This window comes from Engraulis encrasicolus, chromosome 5 (genome assembly GCF_034702125.1).
Source record: "Engraulis encrasicolus isolate BLACKSEA-1 chromosome 5, IST_EnEncr_1.0, whole genome shotgun sequence".
NCBI classification, from domain to species: Eukaryota; Metazoa; Chordata; class Actinopteri; order Clupeiformes; family Engraulidae; genus Engraulis; species Engraulis encrasicolus.
Genome location: NC_085861.1, coordinates 57703966 through 57720942, shown reverse-complemented (window position 1 = coordinate 57720942; position 16977 = coordinate 57703966). Strand labels below are relative to the sequence as shown.

The window sequence follows — 16977 nt, the reverse complement described above, 5'->3', positions numbered from 1 at the left end:
TGTGCCATTTATATATCAATTAAAGCAACTAATGTTGCTTAAAATCTAAGGATGCAAAACCAATTTTTTATTTGCATCATTTCATTAGCCGGGTCTTACCCTTGAGAATTGAGAAAAAGGCAGGAGGAACGAGCTCTGTTGTAGCTTAAAATACGCATCTGATTTTACACAATCGCTAATGTTTGGTCTTGACAGAGATTTTGCTTGTATGTAATGACGAGTCATCATTCTCCCCTCTCAGGGCTGATCCTAAGTAGCAAACATGACACGATATGGTTTCGCTACATGACCAATACAATTTCACAGGGTCGGGTTCATACATCTTGCAGTCCAAGGTGCAGCAAGCGCATTATGCTTTTCCCTGATCTTTCTTATTTTCTTTTCCCTGATCTTTGTTATTCTGACTTTACATTTCATTTTACGGTGTCGTGTATTGCAACTACATATGTAAAATGATGTCCTTACACTATACGTTACCCTAACCGTACGGTACATATATTTAGGTAAATGTTATTAAGCACCGTACCTTCATTCATTAATGTAACAGAAACAGTAAAATAACATGCAACCATTTTTTCCCTTGAAATTGGAGCAAACTCACAGCATTCATGACGAGTCGGATGGGCACCACAGCGTGGGTCCTGTTGATTAGTCTGAGAGGGAGGGTTTTGGAACTGCCGCTCGGTAGGTCTCCAAAGTGGAGGCATCCAGCCTTACCAATATCCAACTGGCAAAACGAAAATACACAAGTAATTAATACATTTCATCAATTTGCTTTCCCCCCCCAGTACTCTGTCATCTGTTATTTTCAGACGGTCATACCCTGATGCATCAGCTACTTGCATTTCTTTTTAACACACTGAGTGTCCCATTACGTGAAAACACGTTCTTACTACGCATGTGTTGAGTGCCAAATCGTAAAAAAACCTCTTGGTTGATTTGATTTTGGTAAGTCTTGATTTGTTTTGTTAAGTTTTGGGAAGTCTTGATTTTGGTAAGTCTGTGATTCCAGAAAACAACTACATGATATGATGAGATGGTGCTTCCAAGGTTTAAAAAATCGTGGGGTGTATCGAACCGTAAATAAAAATTTGTGATACGAACCAAATCAGGAATCATCAGCCCTAGTATTGTGTGCATAATAATGATTTGTCTAGCGATGTTGACTACGTTCACAATGCATTTGGGTGCAGCACTGGTACTTAAGCTATAGTGGGTACAGATTGGTAGCTCCTCCCTGCTCTCGTCTATGCAACCAGAGCGCAGGTGTCTCAATGAACTAATAACATAGTAACATACCGGTAGTAGTGTTATTTAGCTTAGAAGAAACTAAGAAGAGACTGATAAGAAACTAAGAGAAGAGAAGAAACTAAGAAGATCTGCACCGTAAATAAAATGGGGAGAAAATAAACTTGGACAGTGAGAAATAAGAACGCGCGTCAGAACTAAACCCAAAATGGATTCATCAATTAAAAGGTGGTTGTGCAGGTTAACTACTACTGATGATTACGGTAATAGGTACTTAAAGCACTGAAGATATGTATACTCAAAGGTGTAATGGTACATCAAATATTTTCATATGTTCAAATATGACGAATAATTGTTTAAATGTGAACTACTTGCAAGAAAGTGGTGAAAATGTGTTTAATTTTAAAGGTGGTTGTGCAGGTTAAGATGTAAAGAGGAAATGCAATACTGAAAACTGTGCTTGTTGGAAACCCGGCACTTACCTCTATAGTCGGGTTCTCAGCCACCCCGGTGAAGAATACGTGTTTGGAAGAGCCCATGGCTGGGGCCACCTCTGGTTCAGCTGAAGCTGGCCATGACCACACATGCAGTGTGCACCTGTATACGCCAGCTTGGGGAGGAATAAACAGGACTTTCTGTTCTTCTGTGCTTTTTGGACAGACAACAATCTTGTTCTTCACAACGAGCCACTGGTAAGGGGTGATATCCACCTGTAAGAAGAGGTTTGTTTAAGAGGACGAAAAGCTTTTCTGCAAATTTTGTGTATCCTTAAAATGTTATTGCTAAGAATTTACAGTCCATCAAAGCATTCTCCAAAATGTTTGGTGAACAACTACCAAACATTTATTTTGATATACAGCAGGGTTTTTTTTAACCAAGGGATCTCAACTTTCATTGTCAATCTAAACGAAAAGTCTTTATGAATGATACCTTGACTCAAAACTGCCGACATGCCTTTCTGAAAATCTATACCGAAGTAAAAAAGGTTTTCCTCCCCTCTGGGTTTGAATGTTTTTCAGCCCACAGTTCTAACAGTCGACAAAAAGCTATATCTCCTGTGGTAGGTTAAAGGTGTTCTGTGTAGAATGTGGCCACAATGGGTACTGCAACTATGCTGCTCATTGAAACTGTGCTGCCTATTACCAAATTTGATCTTTTCATGAATATTTACAAAGTAATAAACCAATATTTACTAGTATACTACTACCAAAGTACTGTACGTTTTGCAGCTAAAATGTCTATTTTTGGAAATTCAAAATTGCAGACAATGGAGAAGATCCCCTTTTTCATGTAAGAAAAAGTGTGATTTTCTCAGCCATAATGATTACTTAAAATTGGGTGGTGGTGGTAAGTATTCATGGAAAGTATGAATTCTGGAAATACTACAAAAAATATTACATGGTGCACCTTTAAGTCAGATTTTATTTTATCATGCCAAGTTTTTGTTTGGGTGCATCAGCCAGAAGTCACATGTGGCAATTTCTGAGATTTTGTGATTTTGAGTCATCACAGAATTCTGGGGGCTTGAATTTGCTCGAAAACTATTCTTCAATATATGAAGGGCTGTAGAAAGTCCAAAATAGTACCTTTCCTATTGGGAAACCAGTGAGCTTCCAGGATTTTTTTTCAGTCAATTCTGAGATGAAGGGTGAAGGGTGAAATGACACATCTTGCTAAAGCACTGTACCATGTGGATCCAGGTTCCTATCTGGCCTGGGTCATTAACCAACCCAATCCCTGTCTCTCTCTCATACACACACTGTTCACGACATAATCCTTACAGTCGTATCCACATAAAGGCAAAATAGGTCTTCTATTCCAACGGCAGTCACCATATTTTTCGGACTACAAGTCACACTTGTTTGTCATTGGCTGGCCATGCGACTTGTACTCCGGTGCGGCTTATAGCCCAGAAAGATATGGTATATAGAAAGGATAATGAACATACAGAAGTTAGGTTTGTCTCACCTGTTGGCCGTCAATGGACAGAGTAGATACGGAGATGCTGACCTGCAGCCATCGGTCAGAGGGGTTAAATATACTCAGGGGCACCTGGGAGGCGATGCCCACACAACAAGGACTTGGGAATTTGAGCTCATCAGGCACAACCACTATGGATTAAAAAAAAAAAAAACATTAAGACAGCTGATAGATGATGAACAATGTCAGCGCAGTGTGTGCGTGCCTGTGAGTGTGCGCGTGTGTGTACATACGTACGTAATTAAATTACACCAATTGGTAAAAAGCAAGTATATTTTGCAGCAAGATTATTAAAAACACCATACAACAATTTCAAAAAGCATCTAACCTCCAGTGAAGTCTGTGGACAGCCACTGGGAGTGGTGTTGTTGGCCGTAGGGTTTTCTGCAGCACTGATGTGTGGAGTTGAAATGGGCACTGGATAAGGCAGCGGGCAACAGAGGATGGGCGCCACCAGCACCACCACAACCCCCACCTAAATAGTCTGTCAAAAGTGGGGGTATGAGATCTCCATCCATACACGGCTGGGGACCAGAGTTCACACTAAAGAGAGAGTCCACACCTCTTGAAAGACCAGCAGGCATCGAGTGCGGGTGGTCAACGCGCAACGGCGGAGCATGGGTCCCATAGTTGGTCATCGGAGGAGCATAGCAGAGGTCAGGTGTGTTGCTATATGCTGGAGAGGTACGAGCAGCACATTGGGCCACACCAGGGCCGCCAGGAGCTACATGCCAAGGCTTGGGATAAGATGGCCTCAAGAAACCGACATCCGTGCTGACTGCCAGGTGGCTCTGGAGGTTGTGGTTGCTGCTCATGCAGCCATAGTTACTGACATAGCCGCCACACTGCTTATGAAGCTCTGAGCAGGCTGGTGTTATTGCGAACTTGTCAACTTTCAAGTCTTTGGACCTCTGGACGTCCAAGTGGTGACCATCTTCACTGTGGTGATGGTGGTGGTCCAGGCTGTAAGCTTTGCCGCTTGTCAATGAGTCAACAGAGTTTCTACTACTAGACTCCTCAGGAATGTCTTCCAAGTCCTGTCTCTGATGAGTCCCCTTTTCTTCCTCAGGTGTCGGGCTGGCCCTAATGATGGTAGTGCTCAGCTCCATGGTGACGTTCTTCTGTGTGTGGGGGGGAGGAGGGATACCACACCAATAAAAATATTACATTACATAAGCTATTAAAAGAAAAAAAAAAAACAAACAAACAAAAAAACTAACATACCGGTAAAACATGACATAACATGACAAACCTTGTGATCCAGAACACTGTGGCCATCATTAATGGAGAGGTAGGTCAACCTGCTCAGGCTGAGGTCGGAGTGCTGTGATTCAGGAGAGGACGAATCCACAAAGGTGCTCTTCACAAGTTCCTCTGATGGCACAGGGGACAGAACCCTAACACACATGGAACAAATGGCATCATAAAAGTAAGAAAGTTAACACCCCAACTTCAACCGTCTATCACGTTTGTGCACTACCTACTCAACCTTTACACCTCCAACTGCCAAAGGTGTATATCCCGAACCTCCACAACTCTTGAGAGAGTAAATAAACCCACTGACATCAACAAAAAATTGACTTGGTGATGGTCATTTCAAGCTGAATTCAAAACTGAGCAACCCTGCATCCATAACCCTTATAACCAACAATGTATCAGAGGCCAAACGCATTATATCTGGTTGTGCCTAGGGTCAAATCCAGACAGGGTGAAATGGCATTTTGTCATTATGCTGCCAACTGCTGGAGACAGCTTTATTTTCATATCCCTTTGGTGCGAGTTAAGGTAGCTAGTCATCTAACAGTTTTGTTTGATAATGTGCTATATAAATAATATTGATTGATTGATCCACACCACCCCAGTCACATACACTTCATCTTCAGCAGATTGCTGCAGGGCCAGATGGTAGTGGGATGGTCACACCTGACGCCCTACCCTCTTGACTAATAGCTGGTTCTCTTAGCGTCCCAAAAGGGCCTAATCGTTACGCGCTGGATAGAAGCACCAAAATCGGTGTACACCTTCCTTAGGGTGTTCTCCATCATTTCAGAAGGGGTGCCCCAAATTTCAATGTCATTAAGGTCATTTTTATGGGGTAAATCCAAGATGGCTGCCCAAAACCAGCCAATAGTAGTAAAATGCTGTACTGCCTGGACATAATGGTGTTATGGGCCAATCCACCTATTTGTGTGTGATGTATACAAACTGAACTTTGAAAATATGTGCAAAACTTACCATAAAAACAATGTTATATATGTCTTATTTAGATTCAAAAACAGGAAAATCATAAAAACCATGGTCAGAATGAGATTCTACAATTGAGAGCTCATTTCTGGGCATTTAGCTATTGAACCAACATTCATTAAGAGTTTTAAAAATTTGCAGTGGGTCATATCTATAACATCCAAAAAGAAAATTGTGGTTAGAAAATTTAGGGGAGAAGAGATACACCCTTGAACTGGGCCACACATAACTGTCCCAATGTTAGCATGCTAGCATTAGCAGGTTCAGACACTCAGTCTGCTCTTCAGATAAAGATGGCAAACAATAATTTTAATCCCACTTACACATGCGCGCACACACTCAAACTACTACTACTTCCTTAGGACCCCCTCAATGATTTAACCCTAGGAGTCCAACCGAAATATATTCATATCAATCAAGTCAATAATACATGTACATATCAAGTGTCAGTGACAGCTGTCAAATGACAAATGTATGCTGATTAATGTTCAGATATGTATATCGCAGTCCTAAGTGTACAATGGAGTGATAAGGGCATTTATGCTTAGGAAATTATGAATAATCAATATGCAATACACCATACATACAGTATATTGACAGATACTTTGTTTTAAAAGAGCAAAATGGTAACATGTCTGTTTTTCCATCTACTTTTGGCTTTAATCTAGATGACATGTTGGCTACCTAACCACTTAATTTATTGTTTGCTCGTTATTTTTTATTTGTGGGTGTGGTCCTTTGTTTAAAACATGTCTGCCTGCCTTCCCTCTCTCACATAGGCTACTAAAATAGTCTTTCAAAAACTTAAAACAACAGCATGTGGAAATCCTATTGGCTTTGGAGGGCTAACGTCTATAAGACTATACTGTACTCTACTGTATTGCACTGTACTGTACTCTACTGTACTGTACTGTACTGTACTGTACTGTACTGTACTGTACTGTGATATACCGTACTGTACTCTACTGCACCGTGCAGTATGCTACTGTACTGTACTGTACTGTACTGTACTGTACTGTACTAGACTGTACTGTCCTAGACTGCACCGTACTATATGCTACTGTACTGTACTTAACTAGACTCCACCGTACTTTATGCTACTGTACTGTACTGTACTTTACTTTACTGTACTGCACCGTACTGTATGCTACTGTACTGTACTGCACCGTACTGTATGCTACTGTACTGTACTGTACTATACTCTACTGTACTTTATTATACTGCACCATTCTGTATGCTACTGTACTGTACTGCACTCCACTGCACTGCACTGTACTGTACAGTACAACTATAGAACTGAAACATGTAGAGCGGTGGTGCTCAAACTGTGGTACGCGTATCACTGGTGGTACTTGAGACATCTCTGGTGGTACTTGGAATACCATTATAAACCTCTCCTGTACTGACTGGCAAAAGTGAATATGGAAGGCCTTTACTGCGATATTCTAATGTTGGTTGTCAAGGTGGTACTCGGAGAGCTCAATATTTTCTCAGGGGGTACTTCACACAAAAGGTTTGAGAACCACTGATGTAGAGCATTCTGAGGACATGTACAATATTATGCAAAACGGTGTAGTGGGAATGAGTTATGTTACTGTTACCACTCAAATCTTGAAGGTTATAAAAAGTTGTGTGGCATTTTGTTTGGGGGGGCGGGGGTATATCGAATATTCTTCCGCCCAGACTATTTATGTGCCTTGCATATCAAGAAAATGAGTCCCAGGTAATGATTTACTTTCATAGTATATACCATATGAGAAGTGTTGTTCTATATATATATTTCTCCTATGGGTAAGGGTGGCAAAAGACCTACAGTACATGTTGTCCATCAGCTGTCAGTTTTGATAGCAGTTTAAGTACTCAATGATTACTGAGCTAACTAATACAACTTTTGACACAAGTACTAGGTGAGGACTTGTCTGCAAATAAACATTTTTTTTATCTCTGTCTTCTTACTCAACATACACTAAGAAATCATTCCCATTTAATTTGAACTGAAGCCATACTGTGGCCTACATGTAGGCCTATATTGAGTAATCTGTAATGCCATTCTAAAGATGACTGAAATACTCTCACAATATGCACTTGTAAAAATATAGAATTAGGTGATCTTATGGGGTTCTTCATACATATGGAAAGGTCCTGTCCTTTACCCTCTCTCATACAAATAAAATATGTATATCTGTTATGGAAATTAGAGGATGGGGAACCTGCTACCTAGGGCATCTTGCACTGACACTATCCCATTCAAATCGAGCATTAGCAGCAGTCTATTCTCACCATAGTTTTAGCGTTGGCAATGCTCATTTTAATTCAGACCAAGAATCTTCTCAAATCGCTCACAATGTTACATGCTGTCAAGCACGTAAGCACAGACTCACCCATACTTTCACACTATGTACATTTTGTAGTTTTATCAATCTGGTCTAGCAGGCTACCCTTGCTTCATCTCTTCTGAGGACTATATTAACATTGTCAGCTAAGTATAATGTCATGTAATAACAATGTAATGCGTTACCAACATGACATATTGTATATGACATGGTAGACATTTTTTTTCAAGGGGCACCCCTTCTAGGATGTCTTCAAATCAGTCAAGGAACACGTGTACCGAATTATATGCTTCTATCCAGCGCGTAACGATTTCTCGGCTTACAGCCCCTACTATAATTAATGTTCTGCGGGAAACACGGGCATGAAGTCCAACACCTCTTCTTACAGTCAAACACCTAACCCCAATATACACCTAAAAAAGGAAGATTCCACACCGTTACACACTACAGAAAAAACACACACTGTAGAGAAAAACATCTGGAAGTGTGTACTTACCCCTCTCTAGTTTGGAGGGAGGTCTGACTGGGGCTTGAGTGGGTGAGAGGGAAAGTGGACGGCCTGAAGGACTGGGTATGCACTGGCGGGGTGGTGTGTTCATGGGGGGACATGATCTCTGCTAGAAAGATAATGGAAAATATAAAACGCTAAGGGATAACGTTCGGCAAGAAGGTCCCTGTGGAATAGCGAATGAAGTAAGCCTTGTGATAAATCAAGTATATGATATATTACATTATCTTTAAAAAATATATATATGAAGTTAGACCAGATGAGTGTGTATGACATTTGATTTTCTATTCAGAAAATACAATATAAATACAACTGCACTACCAAAGTTCTCTATGTCTCGGTTTACATGTCAGCAACCCCGCGACTCTACAGAATGAAGTATTGAGTAACTTTGAGCCTCGTAAATGGATGGAAAACACAGAATAACAATGGCTACTTTGGTGCCGACAGACTCGCTCGCTGCAAAAGAGAAATGTTAGCATCGGCTAACTAGAGCTGGATTTCTGAATGCAGGGAACTTCAGCAGGTGAGGTATGTGGAAAAAGTTAGCGCTGAGCATCATGCTTTAACACAATTTAAGCCATTTTACACCGGATTTCTCCTTTAAAGTGTATATACATTTTTGGAAGGCCCTGTATGAAGGCTTGCGATTTACCTTTTAAAGATTCTTCAGTACCCCAGGAAGAAGTGGCGTCCCTGAATTTCACAGTAGCACTTCCCTCACTGCTATTCGTACAGCTGTCTGTATCCACTTGCTTCATGTGTGGCTGTACCAACTTTGGACTTGACCTGAGTTCAGAGTGGAGGGAAGACAACTCTCCAGACTTTGTGAAGTTCCTGTTGCGAGGACTAGCCACTTGCAAAAGACCGGAAAATTGGTCAACTTTAGATTGAGGAATACCGGTAACTCCATTGCCTTCATCCAACTGACAGACTGCAGCCAGATTGTCTAAACTGCCTGATGGTACAAAAGAAGGCAAAGTCGGCGAAGAAGAAAAGCTCCGTGTCCGCTCTGTATTTGAGAACTTTTCAATATCCACTGAATTTTCATACCCAGATTCCGCATCGCTTTTACAAAGAGGTCCAGCTGTCTTTTGGGAGAGGTCATGGGAGGCGTTCATGAAACCGAGGATGTCCACGCAAGACTGGGAAGCGTGCATTTCACTTTCGCTCCCGGACAGTTCGACTCTATGCAAGTATTTCTCCATATCAGACACAACACTCATGTCCCCGGCTGTCTCCACCGCCACAACAGCGGTGGCAGGAATTACACTTTTTTGATCCAGTGAGAGCCTCTTGGCATCTTGGTTCTCTTTTTCACCCTTTACGTGGCTCCTCTGAGATAGGCGGATGATCATGGCAGCCAGCTGTGCCGGATCCGAGCTGAGAGACGCGTTTGCAATCGCAGAGGCGATCGTGCTGATGCTCAGGTCTATGTTGGTATTGGCGGTTCCGGGTGAATCTACTTCACACACCGTGTCTGCCATTTGTTCGTCATTCTTTTCCAACAGGATTGTGTGATTCAAAGCCTACAGTGGGAAGTAGAACCGTAGAACACATACAAAGTATTTACAAAGAGTTCAGAATTTACAAAGGTCATCATTTTGTATCAAGACTAAGGACGGCATGAAAAGGAAACCAGTCCATTTACATTTATATTCAGTAATAATGATGATGATCATCCAATCAGAAAGCAGCCGTTTAATTTACAATGTCCCAAAAATGCCAGAACGAAACACTGCATTACCAAATCAGCTGAGTGGAAACGATTCGTGCACTGTGCACACACCTCAGTTCTATGCCCCGCAACCAAAGCTTTCTCTATCGACACATTGAAATGTGTGCAAGCCGCAATAAAAAAGGAAGCTGTGCAAAATGTATTGGCCAGTTGGCAGGTGCCAATGTAAAGCCGCCCTGAATAGTACATCTAAAGATTTGCGTGAAAAGTTACTTATAGAGCTTTTCCGTGTGCAAGCAAGTTTTGTAGGCCCCAGTAATTCAATTATCTTACTAAAATGTTTACATTTACATTACATACAATGTATACAACATCCGTCTCTACCAATAGGCATGAACGACCATCCGGGTACTTTGCTCCTAAATGTGCGTTACGTCCCTTTATGGGTAAAAACAAACCGAATGTCTCAACTTACATGCTAAATCGGCTTGCCTAAATGAACACAGTCCATGCTTCAGCCACGGCTTTTTGGCTATATTATTTGAACAGCCGGCAACAACACGTTTTCGGCATGTTGCGCATGAACAACGCTAGTCTACAGGTCCGCATCCTACGTTTATTAAACCCATCACCAATTGCCTTGCATGGGCTGTTTTACCCCACAAATGGGTGTAACGCACATGGAAAACGTCACGCCGTTCATGAGTACACACCAGCAGCTTTGCTAAGGGGAAGAGACAGCAGAGCAGCGTTTCAACAGATTCCAGCCTTTACACAGAGCAGGCTCTGATCCATACTGGAATAAGGTCGTGGGACGTGGTGTATTCAGATGTTCCGCCTGTGGAGTCCTTTCCCACAGTTTTAATGTGCCAGGACCGTACATCCACAGCGAAAATGATACGCATCAGCTCTAGTGTAAACGCCATGTTAGTCTAGTAACTGGTCACAAACCAGAAAAGGCTTTGAGATGTATATTTCACAGTAGTCACCAACACGGGGCAGATCCAAATAACAGTATGAAGCCAAACAAGCAGCCGCTATCTATTGTGCCGAGCAAATCTGCCTTTCATGTAAAGTGGATAGGAAGTGACCAAACAATACAGAGACAATGAGGAAACGTGGTGCCCTGCCTTTCGGTGTGAATGAAGCTTATCCTTAAATGTATTCATAAACTCACTTTTTCATTCTGTTTGTCGGGAGGTGCCAACTGACCATCGGGTTCAGTCAGTGTTCGGTCAATATTGTCATTGAGGGTCTTCTCCAAGTCCTCTATGTTTGCAGAAAGAAACATGAACACGTGTTTGATTATCACAATACACCATCAAACCCTGTTCATTATGGCCAACACTGTCCCAATGTTTTTTCCCCGCCAACATTGAATCCAACATACCATTCACAGAAAGAAATTCTGGTGTAGCAGTTATTATTTTAAAATGTTGAGAGTAACTGCGAATGGGTCTTGCCATGTGAGAGATCGTTCAAAAAAGAGGACTGCCCTCAATTGCTCTCCTGAGAATTTAAATACATATATACCCAGAGTCATGGAGGTAAGAGCTAGGCTAATCCCACTGACATCCATGTTCCATTTTTACACAAAGGGACCATGGAGCCTTTGACACACAGATCGTCATTGGCATGGATCCAAAATAGTTCCAGGAAGTGAGCATTGAACACAGTAATGGTGATAAAAGGAATTACATTGACCATCTTTCATTGTTATGTTAGTAGTGTTAGTCTTTTAAATAATTCTAGGCAGCGGCTTTCTTTTGACCAATCCATGTGAATCATGTCACCAACCAACATCCTGTACCCCGCACAACTCACAACTCTGAATTCCATGGCTCTGGTGAGAGTCAGGTGCAGTCTCTCTGCTCTTGTTTTTATCTGCATGTCTTAAACTTGATTTATACAGCATCATCTATTGTCCTCCTGAGAATTGAAATAAAGGTATATCCATTCCATTTATGCCTGCATGACCATGCTCTTACGACTCTGGATATCGCCAAATCAAATATCTTCAGAAGTCCTACAAATGACATTAAAGTAAAATTGGTATGCAATGCAGATGACTCTCTTATAACAGAATTAAGGTCAACATTGTTTTACACAAAAAAAAATGGGTACGGGTTTTGTGTGGCCTAGTTGTATTGTTGAATGTGTGGGCACACCAAAGTACATTCCTAGCAACTGTATTTTTATACTGTAGAAATAGTTAGTCAACATCAACTTGAACTTGGTTGGACGGACTCTGGGCAACTCACCTGCGTTCATGGGCTCATCTGGGTCACTGAGAGCAACGGTGTCACGGAGAGCAGGGCTGTCCCGCGAGGAGATGTCGGAGGGCCGAATCAGAGGGAAAGGCTCCCTCCTCTCCGGTGATGTAATGATGTAACCGAAGGAGGGCTGGAAAAAAGGATGACAGTGATGATGACAGAGACCTTCTTTTCCAAAAAGCCAGTCAAATGAACACATTACTATTATCATTTCAAATAATAATGATAGTAGTAACAATAATAGTAGTAACAATAATAATAATAATAATCGTAATAATAATGCGCTGAGGCCCCCTGGGCTGAACTGTGCGTTTCCCCATATTATTCCCTCTCCGTCTCTGTGTAAATGTGTGTGAACATGTGTTTGCATCAGTGAAGTTTGTGATGCATCAAGAGCCACGGTATCTAAAGCAGGGCTTTGAACCGTTATTTTTTTCCAAACGGTTCGTTCCGAACAGAAACGGAATTATTTCGTTTCCGGTTATGTGTTCCACCAATAAATTGACGTTCCCGAACCGGTTAGAACAAAAAAATATTGTTCCCGGAACGGTTAATTTCGTTCCTGTCAGCTGATTACTCCCCATAGGCCTAACTGACGTTAATTAACCAAGAAAGTCGGAAGTGCAAATGAGTCAGCCTACATTCCAAACTGTTTATTCAAGCATATGAAAAGAATATCCTTCAGAATTTTGTCAAGCGGAGAATAAACCTCAATAATGAAAATGTGCGCTCCACGCTGACTTTGTAATCCACAGCTCTCTCTCCATTCAGTCAGAGAATGTCTGATGTCACACAGGACATGAACCTCAGCAGTCATGGTAACGTGTGCAGGAAAATAATTACTTTTTTTTAGTTTGAGGAACGATATTAACCGGTATTAACCGGTTACCATAATTTTTAAATAAGTGTTCCCGTTCCAGAACATAAAAAATATAAAAGTTTCCGGTTTCGTTTCTGTTCCCTGTAAAATACAAAAAGTTCCCAGTTTTCGTTTTCGTTCCTTGAACCGGTTTAAAGCCCTGATCTAAAGTGATGTCGGCATACCACCAAAAAAAGGATGAGCCACATCTAACAGGATTAACTGTGGACGCAAGAGGCAGCTGTCTGAAAGGGATGTTTGGGTGCTAACCTGGACTGTATCCAAAAAACACAAAAAACACAACACAAAACCACAAAAAAACAACAACAACAAACCACAATACCTTGGATACCGTGGCTCTTGATGAATGACAAAGACTTGCTGTCTTAGTCAAAGATGCACCAGCAACACGCACACCAAGAATTTCTCCTTTTTTGAACTCTGATATGTAACCAATAATGTTGTGTGCATTGCAATATTTTGAACCAAACTGTGCTCTTACCCTGTTAATAAAACCTTCAAACTCTACTCTTACTGGCGCAATGTGCAATTAATGAAGACTGGCCACCAAGGTGGTCCAATTTAACCATGAAACTTCCCACACCAAAACAGCAGGTGTTTCAGTTTCATTGTTCAACCCCTCTATAAACGTACTACATACCCGTTTAACTTCATCCTCTTCACTCCCAAGACAACCGAGGGCCTCCGAGCGTTGCTGGAAGAACTCCCCTAGTGACAGCCGCAGATAGCTGGGACTGCCACTGGAGAGCTCCGAGGAGATCTGGCTAGCTCTCATGAGGACATGGGAACTGGTGCCAAGGCGCCAAGAGGAGTCTGCCATGTTCACACTGTTATTGACCTGCATCTGATCCTCCTGAGACAAATAAAAAACAAAAAAATAGACAATAAAAAATGTCTATGTATTGCAACCGGGAGAGCCATTAGCTGTAATACAGGAGTTGCTTTCAAATGTGAGAAACTCCCCACTCCAGGGATATTTTCCTGTGAGCTTATACTTGACATTAACTAGCCTACACTACATCTGTGTAGCGTTCTTCTAATCAAGCTATAGAGGTGCTTTTACCTCACAGGTTGTGGGCGTGTTCTGTCACACCAACAAGCATGGCTCTTCATTTAGCAGTCAAATCACACACATCTGATAGTACCAAAAATCATCTAGTACAGTAAGTACCAAAAATCCTCTAGTACAGTAAGATACATCAACCCGTACTTCTCCGGGATCGATGTGACGTCAGGTGAACGCCCCATTAGAAGACAGAGAGACATAGTGTTTTTCTTATCTATTCCTATAATGTATTACCATTACAGAAAAGAAAGCAGTCACAGGTGACAATTGTACACAACAAAAAGAAACTCCTTACAGAGATCATTCAAAGAAATGTAAATGAAGTTGAAACTCACCTGAATGAACCTGTGCTCCTTCTCAAACTCCTCTTGGTCCTCTGCTATTTTGTTCATGGCTTTACCTTAATACAAAATAGGGGTGTGCAATGTCATTTCTGTAATGGTGACTTATTAATGCTACACAGTAACTGGCAAGTAAGCTGTATTTTTAATCATTTGCTGAAGTAAATATCACAATGAATCGCAATAATACATGTATTGCAATGCATCAGAATATTATCAACGTGGCATGTGTATCGTGATGTGCATTGAACCTAGCCATTATCCACCCCAATCCAGGTTCAATGCAAAAGGTGCTGATCACCTTTCCGACAAAACAAAGAACAAAAACGTATGTTTCTGAAGAGTTTGCAAGTGAAAAATTCAAAGGTCAGCACTTACTTCCTGAGCAAAAGTCCTCTTTTTGAAACTGGCTGCTCACTTCCTTGGTAGGATGGCTTTCAATTTCTTTTTGAAATGAGGAGTAGTAGGCCAAATCCGTAACCCACTGGCCCTCCTCATTTTGGTACACAACACTCTGGTTCCCTTCTTCACCACCTGAAAACAAAAAGAGTAAAATGTTAATGAAATCAAAATTATGAATCAAAATAGTGGATAAAAAAAATCCATGTTCAAAGAGGTTCAATGTGAACAACTGACATACAAATGCAAAGATACTGCATGTTAGTGCATGCTAGAATTAGTTTACAATTCATATTAAATAGTATATAATGGTTGCTTTAAACCAGACCAACTCTACTTTCAATCATCCTCCATTTCAATGTCCTCTTAGCTTAGCAAAACTGCTTTATTATTACTTGATATATATTTAAACTGCTACAGTGTGAGTAAAAAAGCATTTAATATGTACTCAATATCTACTCTGTACATGACACCGTTCATCATCTGCTAATGTTTACAGTCTACATATGAAGTCCACTAAAACGTAGTGGGTTGACTTGATACAGATTTGCAAGGGAACATTGTCAAAGGAAAAAAATGTCCAGGAAAATGAAAGAAAAAAAAACACTGGTGTATTGAGCAACAGGTGTTGATGAGGTTGGTCAAGGATAAACAACAATAATTGATGGTGTGATGTTTACAGCTCTCAGAATATTTCTGCCAACAACAACCTTCACAGTGCAGGGGTGAACATATTGCAATATACTGTTTAAAGAAGAAAACGACAGACCAGATATACTTAAGACTATTACCACACATGCAAAACACTCTTCAGCAAAAAGAGTCTGAAGGCCAGGTGGAATTGTGCAGAGACGTACAGAGATAATCCAAAAAAACTTTTGGAACACACTCTTATGGACTATAAACTCTACAAAGTCCAAGAAAGGCCAAAGAGTGTGGAAAAAATAAATGAACTTTTTATGGCATGAAGCAATTTTTCAACTCTGGGGCAGTCCATGGTCAGCTGACCTAAAATATTAATGATAGAATCGGGAAAACCGGTTTGTTTTCATTTACCTTTGATTAGGGTTATTTATTTATCTACAGTTTTTTAGACCATGACATCCGTAATATTTTTCTTCTTTTTCTCATTGTGCGACAATATTGTATGACTGTGTGCTATAGAAATAATATGCATATACATAATCTATGTTTAGATTAAACCTTGATGGAAGTCCAGGTCCTCGGGGAAATGGTTCCAGCTTTCAGCCTCTGCCTCCTCCTCATTAAAGCTTTGGCAGAAATACTTGACATCCAACGAGGGGCCTTCAGAATTGTCGTCACTTGAGCTGTTGTTGCAAACAACAGTGGCCTCTCTGTTTCGTTCTTGTTGAATGCATATACCACCAGGATCATCCTCTACAAGGGGTGTGGCAAAAGAAAGGTCATGACAACGTTGTATAGCGATACTTGTTTTCATTAAATATTGCATCGATTCATGACAACGTATTGCGATATTCATTTCCATGATATACTGCATCGATTAATGACAATTGATTATTTCATAATAATGAAATTGAATTTGCCACTGGTTCATTTTGTTCAGTGGAGAGTAGGTAATATTTCTGTTGTCATTGAAGCTCTCTTCCAGATGCTAAAATGTTTAAAATAAATCGACTTTTGAATGCTACACAGCCACAGCTAAAGCTGTATTTTGACATATTTACTGAAGTAAATATCACAACGCAAAGTAAACAGTACATGAATCGCAATGCATCGCGTGATAGAATCGCATCGTGCCATGTGTATCGCGATACACATTGAATCGTGAACCCATTGCCAATACCCACCCCTATCCTCTTCCACAGGTGGGTTCCCAGCAGGGAGGTGCAGGCTGCTCTGGTCAGCCTGCAGTGTAGAGGCAGAGTCCCCAGTTGTGTCCAGACTTGGCTCCTCCCACTGGAAAGTTGATAAATTATCAAAAGCCTTAAGAAATACAAAAAACAACATATACTGTACACACAGGAGCAATCATTCTCCCTTGTTCA

General features: G+C 41.0%; 1 protein-coding gene across 2 annotated transcripts in view; it reads right to left on the bottom strand.

The window, feature by feature from the left end:
- cep192 (centrosomal protein 192) overlaps window positions 1-16977 on the bottom strand; it is a 61040-nt gene that overhangs the window by 31164 nt on the left and 12899 nt on the right. For both annotated transcript variants that reach the window (XM_063199815.1, XM_063199814.1), the window contains 14 exons: window positions 16780-16915; window positions 16154-16348; window positions 14930-15085; window positions 14546-14610; window positions 13785-13997; window positions 12253-12394; window positions 11169-11260; window positions 8969-9842; window positions 8302-8422; window positions 4481-4625; window positions 3557-4349; window positions 3217-3359; window positions 1731-1958; window positions 602-727 (listed from right to left, as the gene is read on the bottom strand). In XM_063199815.1, the coding sequence (XP_063055885.1) occupies window positions 602-727; window positions 1731-1958; window positions 3217-3359; window positions 3557-4349; window positions 4481-4625; window positions 8302-8422; window positions 8969-9842; window positions 11169-11260; window positions 12253-12394; window positions 13785-13997; window positions 14546-14610; window positions 14930-15085; window positions 16154-16348; window positions 16780-16915 (3429 nt within the window). The remainder of the gene's footprint in view (window positions 1-601; window positions 728-1730; window positions 1959-3216; window positions 3360-3556; window positions 4350-4480; window positions 4626-8301; window positions 8423-8968; window positions 9843-11168; window positions 11261-12252; window positions 12395-13784; window positions 13998-14545; window positions 14611-14929; window positions 15086-16153; window positions 16349-16779; window positions 16916-16977) is intronic.